Source organism: Rhipicephalus microplus, chromosome 1 (assembly GCF_043290135.1).
Source record: "Rhipicephalus microplus isolate Deutch F79 chromosome 1, USDA_Rmic, whole genome shotgun sequence".
Lineage (NCBI taxonomy): Eukaryota > Metazoa > Arthropoda > Arachnida > Ixodida > Ixodidae > Rhipicephalus > Rhipicephalus microplus.
Genome location: NC_134700.1, coordinates 77462411 through 77478562, shown reverse-complemented (window position 1 = coordinate 77478562; position 16152 = coordinate 77462411). Strand labels below are relative to the sequence as shown.

Sequence of the window (16152 nt, the reverse complement as noted above, 5' to 3'; positions counted from 1 at the left end):
ACTTGGCAGCTAGCCTTCACTTTTCAGTGGACACCATGCTCACTTCTCAGTGGAAACCCTGCTGTGAGGCATGTGGCATCTGCGTGCATAATATGAACTCGTTTAAACCTTTCTGGAATGCATGCCTAACGCAAGCACAGTTGTATAGTGTCGAACAGGTTGTAATTCATAGTTTTTGCATGTGTCATGGGCTTTCAACCACGCAATATTGGCGGGGGCATTGTGCCTGTACCATCACTTAAATCCACTTGAGTGCCTTCTCAATGGAATGAAGATGCACGGTTTCGTGTGGCTACCATATGCTTTGCCTTGTTGTGGCAGAGGCTTCCACCGACTCTCATGAAGGCATTCCCTCCTGAAATCAAGAACATGGGGCCCACAATAGAAGCAGCAAAGCGTTTGCAGGTGTGGAACAGCTGTGCCATTCACACCATTGTGTGCTAAATTTTGTCACCTGGGCTGAAGCTTTTTTGTTGCGCCAAACTTGTTCATCAGCGCCGTACTGCCTCGTATCATCTGAATTTAGCCGCAAGGTGTGATAGTCGTCAAGCCCCGTGCCTGAAAACATGCCTCAAACATCTTGTTATTGTTTTCATCGAAATTTTCATAGTTTAGGTTTATGTCATGGCAGTGATCGCTTGAGCAGCAGCTGTGAACTTTGATTGTAAATGTTCTATCTCGATCGCTGGCGCGTGATCTGTATTGGCAGCTATCAACGCGATAGCTCGTGAACCATTCTACGTGCTGTGCCTTTAACGCGAAAAGACTGTGCGAAAAGAGCATCTCTCTTTGGTGCGGCCGTTTTCTCTAAAATTTTGGGGAGTTACACGATATCGGATCCAAGAGAGTTAGCTGCCAGCATTACTGTGCATAACATTACAATTTGTTGTTAGCGCACTCACTGCTTCACCCTCGTGGTTGAACTAGTTGTTTTTATGTTTTTATAACTTTGTGGCAGCATTCAGAAAACAAACAAAGGATGATGGTAACAGTGCTCTGAAAAAAGTGGGGTGGTGTCCGGTTCCTGGTACAGTCCGGCAAAGACAGGTGCACCGAGCTGCTCATCGAGACTCCGAGTACACGCGCGTATTTTACTGCGCTCTGTTATAAGGTGTTTATCAGCTTTGCGGTTTATGCTCATGCGTTCAGGTTAAAGAAATTAGTGGTTGTACATAGCTAAAGAATTCACAGTTGCACCGCTGTGAATGCTGTAGCATATGAATGCTATAGCAACCAATTGTAATGTTATACGAAGTGAGGCCGGCAGCTAACTCTTTTGGATTCGATCTCGTGTAACTCTACAGAACGCCGGTGTGAGAGGATACAGTCAAGGCAGGGAGAGCAATACTTCTTGCACACCTTTCTGCAGCACATCGCAGTATATGCGAGCCGCCCGTCAATGGCTGCCCAGCCAGCATGCTCACCAGCACTATTAGAAGTATAGTTACAGTTGCTGCTTGAGTGACACCTCATCCCCTCATGTGTTTTTGTGCTCGTTCAAGATGGGTGGGGTATTTTTTCTCTGCTTTGACGGCAAGCCTTCCAAGTGGGGTGATGTTATTGCATGCATTCTCTGAGTGGCGAAGATAGGAGCTACGTTTGTCGCCTCCGCTCGAGCGTATTCACCAACAAGTAAAACTACTTTAATACGATTTATGGAAGCATGTTATCGATTTGGTTTTTATTAGGGATATGTTGGCAACGGTGAAGGCAAAAAAACCATCGAAAGGATCCATATTACTATCAAAACAATAAGGCTACTGCACAATTTAGTTAGGTGCTTGAAAAAACGCTACATTGGACAAATTTTGCTCGTATGTGCTGTGAAACAGGGTGGCATATGCTCCGAATGTTCTCTTTGACTGCTTAAAACTTGCTCGAAAAAGCCTTACCTGCTGCTCCAAGCCCGGTCCAAATGTCTTTCGGGGTGCTTCAAACCTGGTACAAAAGGCACTTCAGCCTACTGCCACAACTACTCCCAAACCAGTGTACCTTGTTCCACCCCTGCATTTGCTCTTTCCCTTTTCTTCCCCTCTCTCTTGTATATTTGTTTGGTTTCCTTCTCTTTTGTTGTTGCTCACTTTAGCACTGCCAATGGGATCCAAGTTGGTTCCTGGCACGGACAGTTCTACTCTGTGTGTCCTTAAAGGAGCCCTGCAGCACTATTCATCCCCTATTTTTTTTACTTGTGAGTTGTGTAGCCTGAAGTAGAGACAGGTTAGTGCTGCGAGGGAATGGCAGTAATAGTGGCTTGTAGTCCAAGTCTACAAAATTCAAAATAAAATTTTAAAAATTGAAGACACTTTGCACTAGTGGTGCCAAGCTGTCTGAAGGAAATCTGGAGCTGGGTGGCCTTCTTTGGTTTTCTTTCTTGTTGTCCTTTCAAATTTTTTTGTTTAGTGTTTCTACTTTTCTCTCCATTTTCGTCTTTTTTATTCTCTCTGTTTTTATTTCTCAATTGCTTTCTCTTTTTCGATTTTTGATAAGTTTTTAAAGCGAGCCCCTGAAGTGTTCTGCAGTTACTATCACCTTCGAGTTGTTTGAAGAACAAGACTTCTCTTTGGCCCAAGTGCCCACTCAGAGGCCTATGTGACTTGTAGTTTTGCCTGCTTAACACCGAGCGACGCCAATAGCATACGATCACAACATATGACAGCCCGGCCCTTTAAAGTGCTTCACACTTAAAATGCCTACGCTCAGCTTGGTTTTGATCACTTGACCACATTTCACTCGTTCTAATTGAATGAGCTTAAAGCTCCTACTGAGGAGTTTGTCCTTTCCAACCTATTGTTGATGTCGTTGCCATAGTAACAAACGTGGTGTCTGACGGTTTGCCTGTCAGAACTTGACCAAGTGCTACTGCTTTGGAGCGAGGCTTTGTCCGCTGTTCTTTACAGCGACATTTCATGTCAAACCCTCCTCTTATCCTGAGAAGCGAAATTCTCTAGCGGCAAGGTTGGTGAAGCACAATTGCATCTACACAGGTTGAGTTTCCCAACCGCGCCTGACCGACTACAAGGGTGCAGCAACATCAATTAAACAAAGGGGGTTCCTTGCACTGCCTTAACAACAATCAAGAGTGTAATGCACGTGAGCAAAGAGGCAGCTCTCAGACTTGCAGAAGCAGGAAAAGGGTAGAGAGAGTAGTCTTTCATTTGGGCATCCAACCCTTGCAAGTAAATACTAATCCAGAGGCGAAATGGCAGCCAGTACCTCTGTCGTGCTTTTTAGTTGTAGTGATCCTTTGCATGTTGCGACGGCGTCTATTTGGTGTTCAATGAAAAAACACAGAAATGAAAAACAAGACACATGAGTAACTTCAGTCTTCATGCCACACCACGATCACTTCTATGGTTGCCTTTATTCAATCATAGGCTTGCTGACTTACAGTCATTTCCACCCACAATAGTTCTGGCGAGTGCCACCACGTGCTGATACAGTTGGCAGCAATGCACGATTAGAATATAAAATAATTTGATATTGATATTTAGACCTATACTAAAATTAACTCCAACCATCAGTCCATGCAAACCACAAATAAAAAAAAATAAGCGCTTCAAAAAAGCAGGGGTGAGACAGCTGCCCATATTACGCATTTTTGATACATTTCCACTTTCTTGTGCCTAGCTGCTCCAAAGGCATAAAAATCCCAACAATGGCGCCGAACTGCTCCAAAACGGCTTCGAAAGCTAGAATTTTGATGCCATCCTCTGCTTTAGTGGGTAAGAAAGGCTGAGTTGACTAATAAGATGTGCCCAATCTTGGTTTTTTACTTTGCACCTTTTTGGAGACAAAGACTCTCATGCATGGTACCGCCATAATCTCCTCTAAACTGTTGTAAATGTGTGGGACCCCGCAAAAAAACTGCCGTGCACCGAGCATGCTGCTTCTATAGCTAGGCTGAGCATTGTGCTGCCTCTGTTGTCTAGCGAAAACCACAGAGTTGAGTGCGAGCATAGCAGAGTTGTCTCTCAGGTTCCTTGTTGTGCGTAGTGTGTTCCTTCAGTCGCTGCAGTGTTCGTGTCGACGCTGCTGCGTGCGATCACCTATGCGTGCACGTTTGCCTTGAGCGAGTAACTGTAAACGTGGAGTCGTTTCCCTGCATGCGATGCATCTTCTGGATGCTCTGGCGCGTGCACAAAGGTTTTCAAAATGGGTTCCGTGAGAGACAGAGCGCGTGTACCCATTCTTTGTTTACGCTCGTTATCTACTAGTTTACTTAGACCAGCGAGTTTTCCCTGCATTTAAAAAAGGCCATCGCACGTGACACTCGAACGTCGGTGTCCGCAGGTAAAGAGACTTCGTTATTTGCGAAGCTGTGGTGACAGAACATGCGATCAAACCATTTTAAACGATATTAACGGCCACCTCACCACTTTATTCGTCATGAGCGATGATGCGTCAGTGATCACGTGCGTGGCGATTTCATGAATGCTGATTTGCCACTGCTTCGTTTTGTAATTCGAACTCGCAACGAGCGTTTAAGAGGCATTGCTGTGTGCAGGCTCTGGGCTACACGAGGTTTTAGGCTTAGTTTTATGTTCAATCAGTGTTCCGGTCGGTGGCCGTTCCGTAGTGTGACTTTGTTTTCTTTGTTTCATTCTTTCTTTGCATTAAAACCGACCTCCGTACGTTTGGCGGTTCATTTGCGGGGAAATGAATTGCTTACCTGCACAGCGCAGTGCGAGCGCTTTATACGAGTCGCAGCACGGGCGGCAATCACATGTCAATGTATTATTGGAAGTTCTGCATCGACGGTAATGACCTACGAGATTAAAAATAAATAGAACTGGCCAACATGTGCCGTATTAATAACACGCAATTGCTTGCGTGGAGAGGTGTTATCAGTACCATTCGCTTATCACTTAGTGCCATACGCACGCACTTTACGAGATAGTCGGTGCGGCGAGGTTTCTCGGCTCCAACACCGCACTCCTGAAGGGGGTCCGGCACGAGGTGGCCGTGAACGGCTGTGCAGTGCACTTTTGTTGTCTGTTAAAATCTTATGACGCTATTGTCATGGGGTCGTGACAAGAACGAAGAGAGCAGACTCTACGTTGAAGAAGAAATTTTATTCGGGCCGAACTTGTGGCCACACTAAAGGAAATTTGAACACTGGCACTGATAGCAGCGAACAGAGCGTCGGCCGTCGATCAACTGACAAGCGGCGAAGCGTGTCGGCATTTATACACTTGCCATCGAACATTCAAGCGTTATCGCTAGCGGTGACGTAGGTTGCAGAATAATTTGAAAGGTTCACGAAGTGAGCGTAATCTTAACAAAACAATCTACTACAGCCTCAAAGCTTCTCTAACACTATACGTGTGGTTTGCACTGAACATAGTATAATGGGGGGATAACAAAACTGAGGAAAGGAACGTGGCACTATCATGTCAGGCTTTCCTTTAAGCGAAGGACAACTCTTGCGTAACTAAGATTCTTGTGCAATCACAATTTTTAAATTTTTTGCGTGTGATACGCTTTCCTTTTTAAATGATTCCGAGAAACCTTATTTTCAACAAAACCTTTTTTAAAAATAGTATTTCATATGTTTGTTACGAGAGCTAGATAGGTCACGTGATACGTAAAAAGGTAGGTCAGTTCATACCTGGTGATAATCTGCTTAAAAAGTTTCCTTAAAATCTGTTTCAGTGTTATGTGCATTACAAGTCAAATAAATATGCACCGGTGCCACCACGTTGCTAAAAATTGTAATTTTAAGCTCCCAAGACAACATATTAAATGCCGCTAACTGCTCCAAAGCAAGGTTCTCCTGCTCCAAAATTGAAATTTTGCTGCTCCCAAAGCTGCTCCCAATTGAGTTTCAGCCATCTCACTCCTGAAAGAGTTAGTGGACCCTTTTGTGAGAATACATGCATCTGCGCAGCTGCGTGCTTTGTTGATGCTGTCAGTGGTAATGAGATTTATCATGCTCAATTGCTTTGTAACGGGGTGGGGTGTTTGCTTGACCAACTCATTGCGTAGTTCAGAGGGTGTGACTCCTGGTGCGATTCTACATTTGTCACACAATATTACGTGTGCTCGCACAACTCCTTGTATTTCATCTTGTTTGTATAAGTTTATTCAGAATAATTTTCAAGCACTACCATGGCTCTGTGTTTGAGCACCTGTTTACTGCATTGGAGGCTTCGGTTTGATTCTGGCTTGAATTTGTTAATTTTTATTACTTGCATACATTGCGGTTCATCATTGATTGAAAATGCCGACTCCTATTGCTCACAACCAAGATGTGAATCCCAAATGTGGGGCTGACGATGCAACAGGTGCTCTTCAATCCTATTTCTTTAATAGTTTGCATGGAATTGGGTTCTTACCTAATAGCAATTTGTATCAAATAAAATTTTACACCAAAAACTGGCATACAGACTTGTGAGACAGCAAGACTGTGATAGGAAAAGAAATGCTTGGCTCATAAAATAATAGGAAAGTGATAGAAAAGCAACCAGTTACTTCTTAGCAATCTGTCAGTTACTTCTGTGATGCAGTAACTATAACCACTATAATGAATTACATTTTGGCTGACATAGTCTCGATTCCACCATATAGTACAAGCTTTCTCTTGAGCTACCATAGAACCATTTTCCTAATCTATTTTTTTAAGCACTCATGTCTTATGTGTACTAAAGCTAAATCTAAAACTGTTAGCTAGTACTACCATCACCATGCGTTCGTTGGTTATTGCAGTTGCCACATGGCATGTGGTTGAACATTCTAGGTGAAGATTATTGACTATTGCCACATGGTTTGCTTGGGTGAGATCGAAGAGTGAAAGAAGACAAAGACGATCTCTCTGAGCCGCTGCTTGAGTAGTCGACTAAACGAGCCCATTTTTTATCGAGTTTGTCGAGAGTAACGTGACAAGACTGGTGGAGTTGCTGGGTACAACGTCTCGCAATCCACCCGATGCCCAAGACCCCGTCCAGCAGCCGGAACACAAGCCCTGCACCCGTGGACACTCCTGTTCATAGAGTAAGCCGCCGCCAACGAGGCCTACCGCCTGAGACACCAACCACTGACGCAGCGACTATGACTTCGACACAAGATCCCATGCAAGCTCCGACACCTTCCACGCCGATCTACTGCACCGTCCAGAACCCGCTCATGCCTAGCCCCTTTCACGGAGCGCAGCATGAAGATGTTGACGACTGGCTGAGTGAGTTCGAACGTGTCGCAGCGATCAATTACTGGGATGATGCCGCGAAGCTCCGGAACGTGTACACGTGCCTAAAAGACGGTGCCAAGACGTGGTTTTTGAACAGGGATGATGTTCTGACATCTTGGCGCGAGTTCCAGCGTCGCCTCTTGGAGACATACAGGAGTCCCGACCGCCGCGAACGGGCGGAGCGTGCACTTCAATCACGCATCCAGATGCCCAACGAGACCGTCTCGATGTACGTCGAGGACATGACACGGCTTTTCAAGCGAGCGGATCCTGCTATGGCAGAAGAAAAAAAGTTGCGCCACCTCATGCGTGGTGTGAAGGAACAACTTTTTGCTGGTTTGGTGCGTAGTCCCCCCAAAAGTGTTGCTGAGTTCCTTACTGAAGCGGCAACAATGGAGCGAGTACTGCACCAACGGTCTGCCCAGTTTGACCGTCAAGTGAATGCTGCCTCAACTCCCGAGATTTTCGCCACCCCTGGGAGCAAGAGCCCCGAATGGATTCGCGAGATCATTCGATCTGTCGTCCGGGAAGAAATGGAAAAGATGTACGGTACAAGGCAAATCGATGTTGGGTCTATCACCAGTGTCATCCGCGACGAGGTCCAGCAGGTGCTGCACGCCCATCGTTTTCCGCCCACGTCGGTTGATCTGGAAACGGCTCCTGTGTCTACTGACAGTTGCCGTCGTACGTACGCGGAAGCCTTGCGATCTGCCACTCCTCTTTCGGGTCAAGGAGTCCCGATCCAGCCAGTGCCGCACGTCCCGATCCAGACAGTGCCGCACGTCCCGATCCAGACAATGCCATACGTCCCGATCCAGACAATGATGCCGTCAGTCGCGATTCAGTCAGCGCACGCTGATTTGGACATCGATAGTCGCCGTACACCGACGCGCAAGTCTGATCTCTGGCGTACGCCAGACAGATGACCCCTCTGCTATCATTGCGGTGAGGCTGGTCACATTTACCGCGAATGCCCATACCGGCAACTTGGACTGCGCGGATTTTCCGTCAATTCCCCTCGTCCCCGAATTGGTCAAAGGCCAAGGGATATCGAAGAATATCTCGCGCAACAGCGTGCACCCTTTAACCGACGGCAATCGCGGTCACCATCTCCGAGGAGACCCGCAGCCACTGGGCCACGTTTCGGGGTGACGGCACGGGAACGCTCCCCGAGCCCTCGTCGGGAAAACTGAAGGCAGCGGCCTTCGGGGGCAAGGTCGCTGGGACTCAAAGTGCGGAAGACCTCCCATCGATGCTTGCACGCAACGCCGAAGGCATTTCGCCAGAGAATAATCGCAGTGCCGAAGAAACGCCGACATCCGCATCTGAACTTAGTGACCGCGTGTCGCTCGACATACCTGTGCTGGTTGACGGTCTTCAGGTCAGTGCATTGGTAGACACTGGTGCAGACTATTCGATCATCAGCGGGAGGCTAGCGAAAGATCTCAGAAAAGTGATCACGCCGTGGAATGGAACGCGAATTCGAACAGCTGGAGGACACGTTGTAACACCGCTGGGTCGCTGTACCGCAAGAGTGAAAATTCGTGCGTCAACGTTTGTGCTCGGCTGCCTCGTTCTCCCCGACTGTTCGCGTCAGCTGATTATCGGCATGGACTTCCTTCGGGAATACGGTGCCATCATAAATCTCCGTGAGCGCATCGTGACCTTCTCGACTCAAGGCGCAACAGATCGAGACGCCGATAACTGCCGTAGACTTGCGCTGCGTGTTGCTGACGACAGTGTGACGCTGCCACCTCGAGCAACTGTTCCCATCGAAGTCACTTGTGAAGACTTCCAAGACGGCGACGTGGTGGCTGAAAGCAACTTATCACTTCTGCTGCTCCAAGGTGTATGCGCCGCCCGAAGTGTAGTGCGCGTCCGTGACGGACAGTCAACGATACTAGCTACGAACTTCAATTACGAGCACCGGCATCTTTTCCGTGGAACCACCCTAGCCTATGGAGAACCTGTTGCCGACGTCACGGAGTGCTTCGCGTCCGAGGAAACGCATGAGGATAAGGAATTTCTAGACCACATCGACATCAATTCGACGCTGTCAGACGAGAGAAAGGCTGCACTTCACGACCTTTTAAGGGAGTTTAGATCTTGCTTCGCCTCTTCTTCTAAAGTCCGTCAAACTCACCTCACGAAGCATCGAATTATTACCGACGATGACGTCCGCCCCATCCGGCAGCAGCCTTATCGCGTTTCTGCCAAAGAACGCGAGGCTATTCAGACACAAGTAAAAGAGATGCTCGATGACGGGATTATTCAACCATCCAGCAGCGCTTGGTCCTCGCCAGTCGTTCTAGTAAAGAAAAAAGACGGAACGCTGCGATTCTGTATTGACTACAGGAAGCTTAATAGCGTCACAAAAAAGGATGTCTACCCGCTTCCACGAGTAGACGACTCCCTCGACAGGTTACGACGTGCGAAGTATTTTTCGTCCATCGATCTAAAGAGTGGCTATTGGCAAATTGAAGTGGATGAACGAGACCGAGAAAAAACCGCGTTTGTGACTCCAGACGGACTTTACGAATTCCGAGTTCTTCCCTTCGGCCTCTGTTCTGCACCAGCCACTTTTCAGAGGATGATGGACACAGTTCTCGCTGGCTTGAAGTGGCAAAGCTGCCTTGTCTACCTCGATGATGTGGTCATCTTTTCCGAGAGCTTTGAAGAACATCTGAAGCGTCTGAGAAAGGTTCTGGAAGCCATTCGCACAGCTGAACTCACGCTGAAACCTCAAAAATGCCATTTCGGCTATGAAGAGCTGAAATTTCTGGGACATGTCATTAGTGCAGATGGAGTGCGACCTGATCCAGACAAAACTGCTGCTGTCGCCGCCTTCCCTGTCCCATCAGATAAAAGAGCAGTACGCCGTTTCCTCGGCTTGTGCGCGTATTATCGCCGATTTATCGCCAACTTCTCTAAGATAGCTGAACCTCTTACGCGACTCACCCGAGATGACGTACCCTTTACTTGGGGCGTAGAACAAGATACAGCGTTCACAGAGTTACGACAGAGAATGCAAACAGCCCCTGTTCTTGCCCATTTTGATGAGGACGCTGCTACAGAAATTCATACAGATGCCAGCAACGTCGGACTTGGCGCTGTCCTTGTACAACGACACGGCGGCGTTGAGCATGTGATAGCTTACGCCAGTCGTACTCTTTCTCGAGCTGAGACCAACTATTCTACGTCAGAAAAAGAATGCCTCGCAGTCGTGTGGGCGACGACCAAATTTCGGCCTTACCTCTACGGTCGTCCCTTCAAAGTGGTGACGGACCACCACTCGCTCTGCTGGCTGGCAAATCTCAGAGATCCATCCGGCCGTCTCGCACGGTGGAGTTTGCGTTTGCAGGAGTTTGACATTACGATTGTGTACAGGTCAGGGCGCAAACACGAAGACGCCGACGCGCTTTCTCGAGCACCTGTGGGGAACGCTGTCAGGGGCTCCAAAGATGAAGATGCCTTTCTCGGAGCAGTTAGTGACTCCGAATTTATGTCAAAGCAGCGGGCAGACGATGAATTACGCCCAGTCATTGATTCCCTGGAAGGCCGCAACTCTAAGGTCCCTCAACACATTGCTCGCGAACTGTCCTCTTTTTGTCTAAGAAGAGGCATTCTTTACAAGAAAAACGCCCGTGGTAGCGACAAGGCTTTCCTACTCGTTGTTCCTACCGACATGCGTGATGAAATCCTTCTGGCGTGCCACGACGAGCCCACGTCAGGACATTTGGGCTATTCGCGAACTCTCGCCCGAGTACGCCAACAGTATTACTGGCCGCGACTATCAACTAGTGTACATCGATATGTGAAAGGCTGCCGTGAGTGCCAGCGCCGCAAGACTCCGCCTGTGAGACCCGCGGGCCTGCTCCAGCCGATCGCACCACCACGGACACCGTTTGACCTCGTGGGAATGGACCTTCTCGGGCCCTTCCCTTTGTCGTCCTCTGGGAACAAGTGGATTATAGTTGCGACAGATTATCTCACGCGTTATGCTGAAACAAAAGCGTTACCCCGTGGCACGGCCTCTGAAGTCGCGCAGTTCTTCGTGCACCAAATCGTCCTACGGCATGGTGCCCCGTCATGCGTGATTACGGACAGAGGGACGTCGTTTACAGCACGAATGATGGAGGACATTTTTAAACTGAGCTGCACAAGTCATCGAAAAACAACGGCTTATCATCCGCAATCCAATGGACTGACAGAGAGGCTTAACAAGACCATAGCGGACATGCTGTCAATGTACGTGGACGTACAACATAAAACCTGGGACGAGATTCTTCCATACATCACGTTTGCTTATAATACGGCAACGCAAGAAACAACGCGATTTCCGCCTTTCCGACTTGTTTACGGACGCAACGTGCGAACCATGCTCGATGCTATGCTTCCGTGCGACGAAAGCAATGAACTTGCTCAAGATGCTGAGCAATACACTCAATACGCCGAAGAAGCTCGTCAGCTAGCTCGCATAAACACCAGGCACCAACAAGATGCAGACGCGCGACGTTACAACCTCCGCCATCGAAATGTCACCTACCACCCTGGGGACCGAGTGTGGGTGTGGATCCCTGTCCGGCGACCAGGCTTATCCGAAAAACTCCTAAGCCGTTATTTTGGACCGTACAAGGTTCTTAGACGAATCACAGATCTTACCTACGAGGTATTTCCGGATGGCGCAGCGTCTTCTCGTCGACAGCTTCGGCCCGAAACCGTGCATGTCCTTCGGCTGAAGCCCTACTTCACACAGTAGCCCTTGTGGTTTCACGTGCTACGACATGCCGTGACATTGCGTTGCCGCTGCTGTTTGTGTTGTCGTGTGTTTTTGTGCCCTTTCTTTTTGCGTTTGGCGGAAGCGTTGGCGAAACTTCCTCATTTGCGCTGCGAGTAGTGGCACTCTCCCTCTTTTGGTTCTCTATATCTGCGTGTGTATACCTTCATTTTTTTATTTACGAGCATCGAGTCGATGCTTTCAAAGGGGGGGACTATTGCCACATGGTTTGCTTGGGTGAGATCGAAGAGTGAAAGAAGACAAAGACGATCTCTCTGAGCCGCTGCTTGAGTAGTCGACTAAACGAGCCCATTTTTTATCGAGTTTGTCGAGAGTAACGTGACACTATCAAGCCTTTGTGGGCCCTATGACGGCATCAAAGCTGGCAGAGTGAGGATCATTGTCGTGCAATGAATGAGAAAAAATGCAAACAAAAGGGGCTCGATCTTGTTTAATCATGATGAGCATAGAGTCAACAGCTGATTGGGCTTAAAAAAAAAAAAATGGAAACATTCAAAGAAAAGGTTCTTGCCTATATAAATTGAGTACATCAACTACGGTGGATCAATGGCTATGGTGCACGGCTACTAACCCAAAGGTTGAGTGTTCGATCCCAACCGTGGCAGTGGCATTTCAATGGACGCAAAATGGTTGAGGCACACATATTCTGCGGTGTCAGTGCCTGTTAAAAAACACCAGATGGTTAAAATTTCCAGAGCCCTTCTCTACGTCTGTCATAATCATTGTTTGTTTATTAATACTGTCAACCCCAAGCTGGGGTATTTACAGGAGTGGAAAACACATACAATGAATAGCGTACACTTAAATGCTGATGTTTGAGTGAAAGAATAAATAAAAAGAATGGACATGAAATATGTTACAAAATAGAGACATACAGCGAACACAGCCATTTACAATAAAAGACAAAATTAAACACAGGCATGTACACTTACATTCTACGTATTGAAAACAAATGAACAAAGAAAGAGGCAATATACATTGACATCGTGAAGACAGGAATGAAAAAGTAATGAAGAAAATACTGTGACGCATCTGTTTCTGAAAAAAAAAAGTAATTTTTATGATTATATGATCGTTAAGTAAGAAATCCCCACATATTGTTATTATTATTATTATTATTATTAATAATATTATCATTATTATATTGTCAAGGGCTAAGTAGGTGCCTAAGGATGACGACGACGAAGTGCTAAGGGGAACGTGCTCGGACTGCAGCAGCGTTGTACACATTTGCTCGCCAATATATTCATCGTGTATACTTTATTCCCCGTAATATCATTGGTGGAGGTGCGGGGTACAACTCGCCATACAGCCCCAGGAGCTGGATCTTCGCAGCGGACGGCGCATTGCAGCTACCACGATGACTGACCAGGCTACTCAATGCAACAAAATCCGTCAGCCCCGCAACCGATTGTAGTGGTGCAACCTTGTGACATTACACTTTTTCCGTATACTATAAATCCGGACAACTTTACAAGGATGCCGACTGCTTGTCCCGTTACCCAGTCGATCCCCCTGACATGATGGAAGATGGACAAGAGGCCCTCGTTTTTTCAATTACCGACTTCACCGACATAGCTGCTGAACAATGCCGTGACCCCTCTGTGCGTGCTATTATCAATGGTCTGCACTCTCCCCACCCTGACCACTCCTTGCAACTGTTCGTTCTCCACAACGACATCTTGCACCGCTACAACGCCCACCCAGATGATGCTGAGCTTTTACTCGTTGTTCCTGCGCACCTTCGCTCAGAGGTTTTGACCCAGCTCCATGATGCCCCCTCCGCTGGACACCTAGGAGTGTCAAGCACGTATTACCGCGTTCGTCGCCGATTCTTTTGGCCTGGCCTCTACCGTTCTGTGCAACATTACGTTGTGGCATGCGACCTCTGCCAGCGCCGCAAGACACCTGCTCTAGGACCTGCTGGTACCCTTTAGCCCATTGAAGTACCAGATGAGCCATTTTTCCGAGTCGGCCTCGATTTTCTAGGACCTTTCCCGTGTTGGCCACCGGTAATAAGTGGATTGCTATTGCTACCGACTACGCAACACGGTATGCCTTTACACGCGCCCTCTCCACCAGCTGCGCTACTGATGTAGCCGATTTCCTTCTTCATGACATCATTCTGTGTCATGGTGCTCCTCGTCAGTTGATCACCGACCGCGGCCACTGTTTTCTATCTAAAGTAGTCGACGAGCTCCTGCGATCCTGCTCTACCCACCACAAGTTCACTACAGCGTACCACCCACAAACCAACGGCCTCACGGAACGCCTTAACCGTACCCTGACGAATATGTTAGTGATGTACGTCTCCAAGGATCACAAAGATTGGGACATCCACTTACCTTTCGTTACCTTCGCATACAGCAGTTCACGTCATGATACAGCTGGATTTTCACCTTTTTACCTACTGTTTGGTTATGACCCGCCTTTGCCCATGGACACCATGCTCCAATCTGACGCCCCCTCATCGACTGCTTATGCTCGTGATGCCCTGGCCCGAGCTGACATCGCCCGCCAAGTCGTCCGAGATCGTTTATGTGCCTCGCAGCTTAACCAAAAGAGTGCTTACGATCGCTGGCACCACGACGTACAGTACTCCCCGGGGTCGCTCGTCTTGTGTTGGTCTCTGCGAAAAACTGATGTCCCGTTACATTGGCCCCTACCGCGTCATACGCAAGGTCACCAGCGTGACCTATGAGATAGCTCCACTCCATGTCACGTCAGTAACAGCTTCAGTCCTGACCGATATAGTGCACGTCTCACGGCTTAAACCATGCTACTCACGCCCTGAGAATTGATCGCACCGGGACAATGCTTCTGCCGCCAGCGGGTAATGTCACGGGCTAAGTAGATGCCTGAGGATGACGACGACGAAGTGCTGAGGGGAACGTGCTCGGACTGCAGCAGCATTGTACGCATTTGCTCGCCAGTATATTCATCGTGTATACTTTATTCCCCATAACAATATGATATAAGTATCCCCCAAAAGTGGTTGACGGTGCTCTGGTAGCTTGAATATCAGCATTGCACATAAAATGCTGTAACATGGTTTTGTGTCCTGATATGACCATTTGTTTTATTGCTTGTTTTAATTTCTTGTCTTGGCATTTAATTTTTTATTTACATCAAAAGTAGTTGATTTCTTTTGTGCTTTCCTTTGTTATCATGCATGCCGTTGAATTCATAGTGACTCAACTCAAGATTGAGCCCCACTCTCCGTAAAAAGCGATCTACATGACTAGCTTTAGTGAAAGAAACTCGGACACAAACTTTGGACATGAAATGATGTTTTTCAGCGTGGGCATGTTGTTCAATTTGTGTGGCTATTACTTTACTCAATACTAATGAATGAAGCAATTTTTTTCAGTGGTTGATATGTGTAGACGTCAAGGAAGAGCCAAATATCCCTCCAACCACGGATTCTCCTGTAAGTGATGAGCAGTTTGCTCTTTTGATTACTTCTCACTTAAAGCCAATAACAGGGCACTGTAAGCTGATGTCTCACATTATAAATATCACTCACTTTCTATGTAAGTGATTCATGATTAAATCTATGTAAGTGATTCATGAAAATGAATCACTTACATAGATTGATGATTGACTTTGCCAGCTGTTTTGTGTCTAACAGCTTGTCAGATGCAAGTATGCCCTCCCCATCCCTTTTAACTGCACGTTTTGTCATGCACTCATTAAATAGTGGGAACAGAGGGCCGCTTGCTAAACCTTTTTTATTATTAAACAGCCATTGACCAGGACTCTAACGATTCTGTACATAAAGCATGACAGCAGACAGAGTTCCACAAAGTTAAGCCCTAGGTTGTTGTTCCAGGGCCCTTCAATACCTTTTACTCGTCATAAAACTCCTGCTAAAGTTTATGTAGGAACAGAAGTTGCCACTAATGGCGCCACCGTAAGCCGAAGGGCATAGATCTGCCGTGCTTGGTTGGGCATTCGCACATTTGTGGATGTTTTTTCCATCAAGTCCACTTCTGCAAATATTTTTTCTCTCTGCGTTCTTTCTATCAATTCATAACAGTGATTGCTATTTTGTCAAAATGATACATTATGCACGTCGTCAGATTGTCAAAGTGATTGATTGCAGGCAATGCTTTAACTGACAGTGTCTGTCGAGTGATGCGAGTGTTCGTACCATTCTTACATTTCATGA

At 47.2% G+C, this 16152-nt stretch overlaps 1 protein-coding gene across 6 annotated transcripts in view; it reads left to right on the top strand.

Annotated features, from left to right (window-relative positions):
- LOC119178673 (uncharacterized) overlaps positions 1 to 16152 on the top strand; it is a 135138-nt gene that overhangs the window by 43532 nt on the left and 75454 nt on the right. For 4 of the 6 annotated variants that reach the window (XM_075869475.1, XM_037429907.2, XM_075869492.1 and 1 more), the window contains exon 5: positions 15352 to 15411. The exons of the other annotated variants lie outside the window; for them this stretch is intronic. In XM_075869475.1, coding sequence (XP_075725590.1) covers positions 15352 to 15411 — 60 coding nt within the window. The remainder of the gene's footprint in view (positions 1 to 15351; positions 15412 to 16152) is intronic. 6 annotated transcript variants of the gene reach the window in all.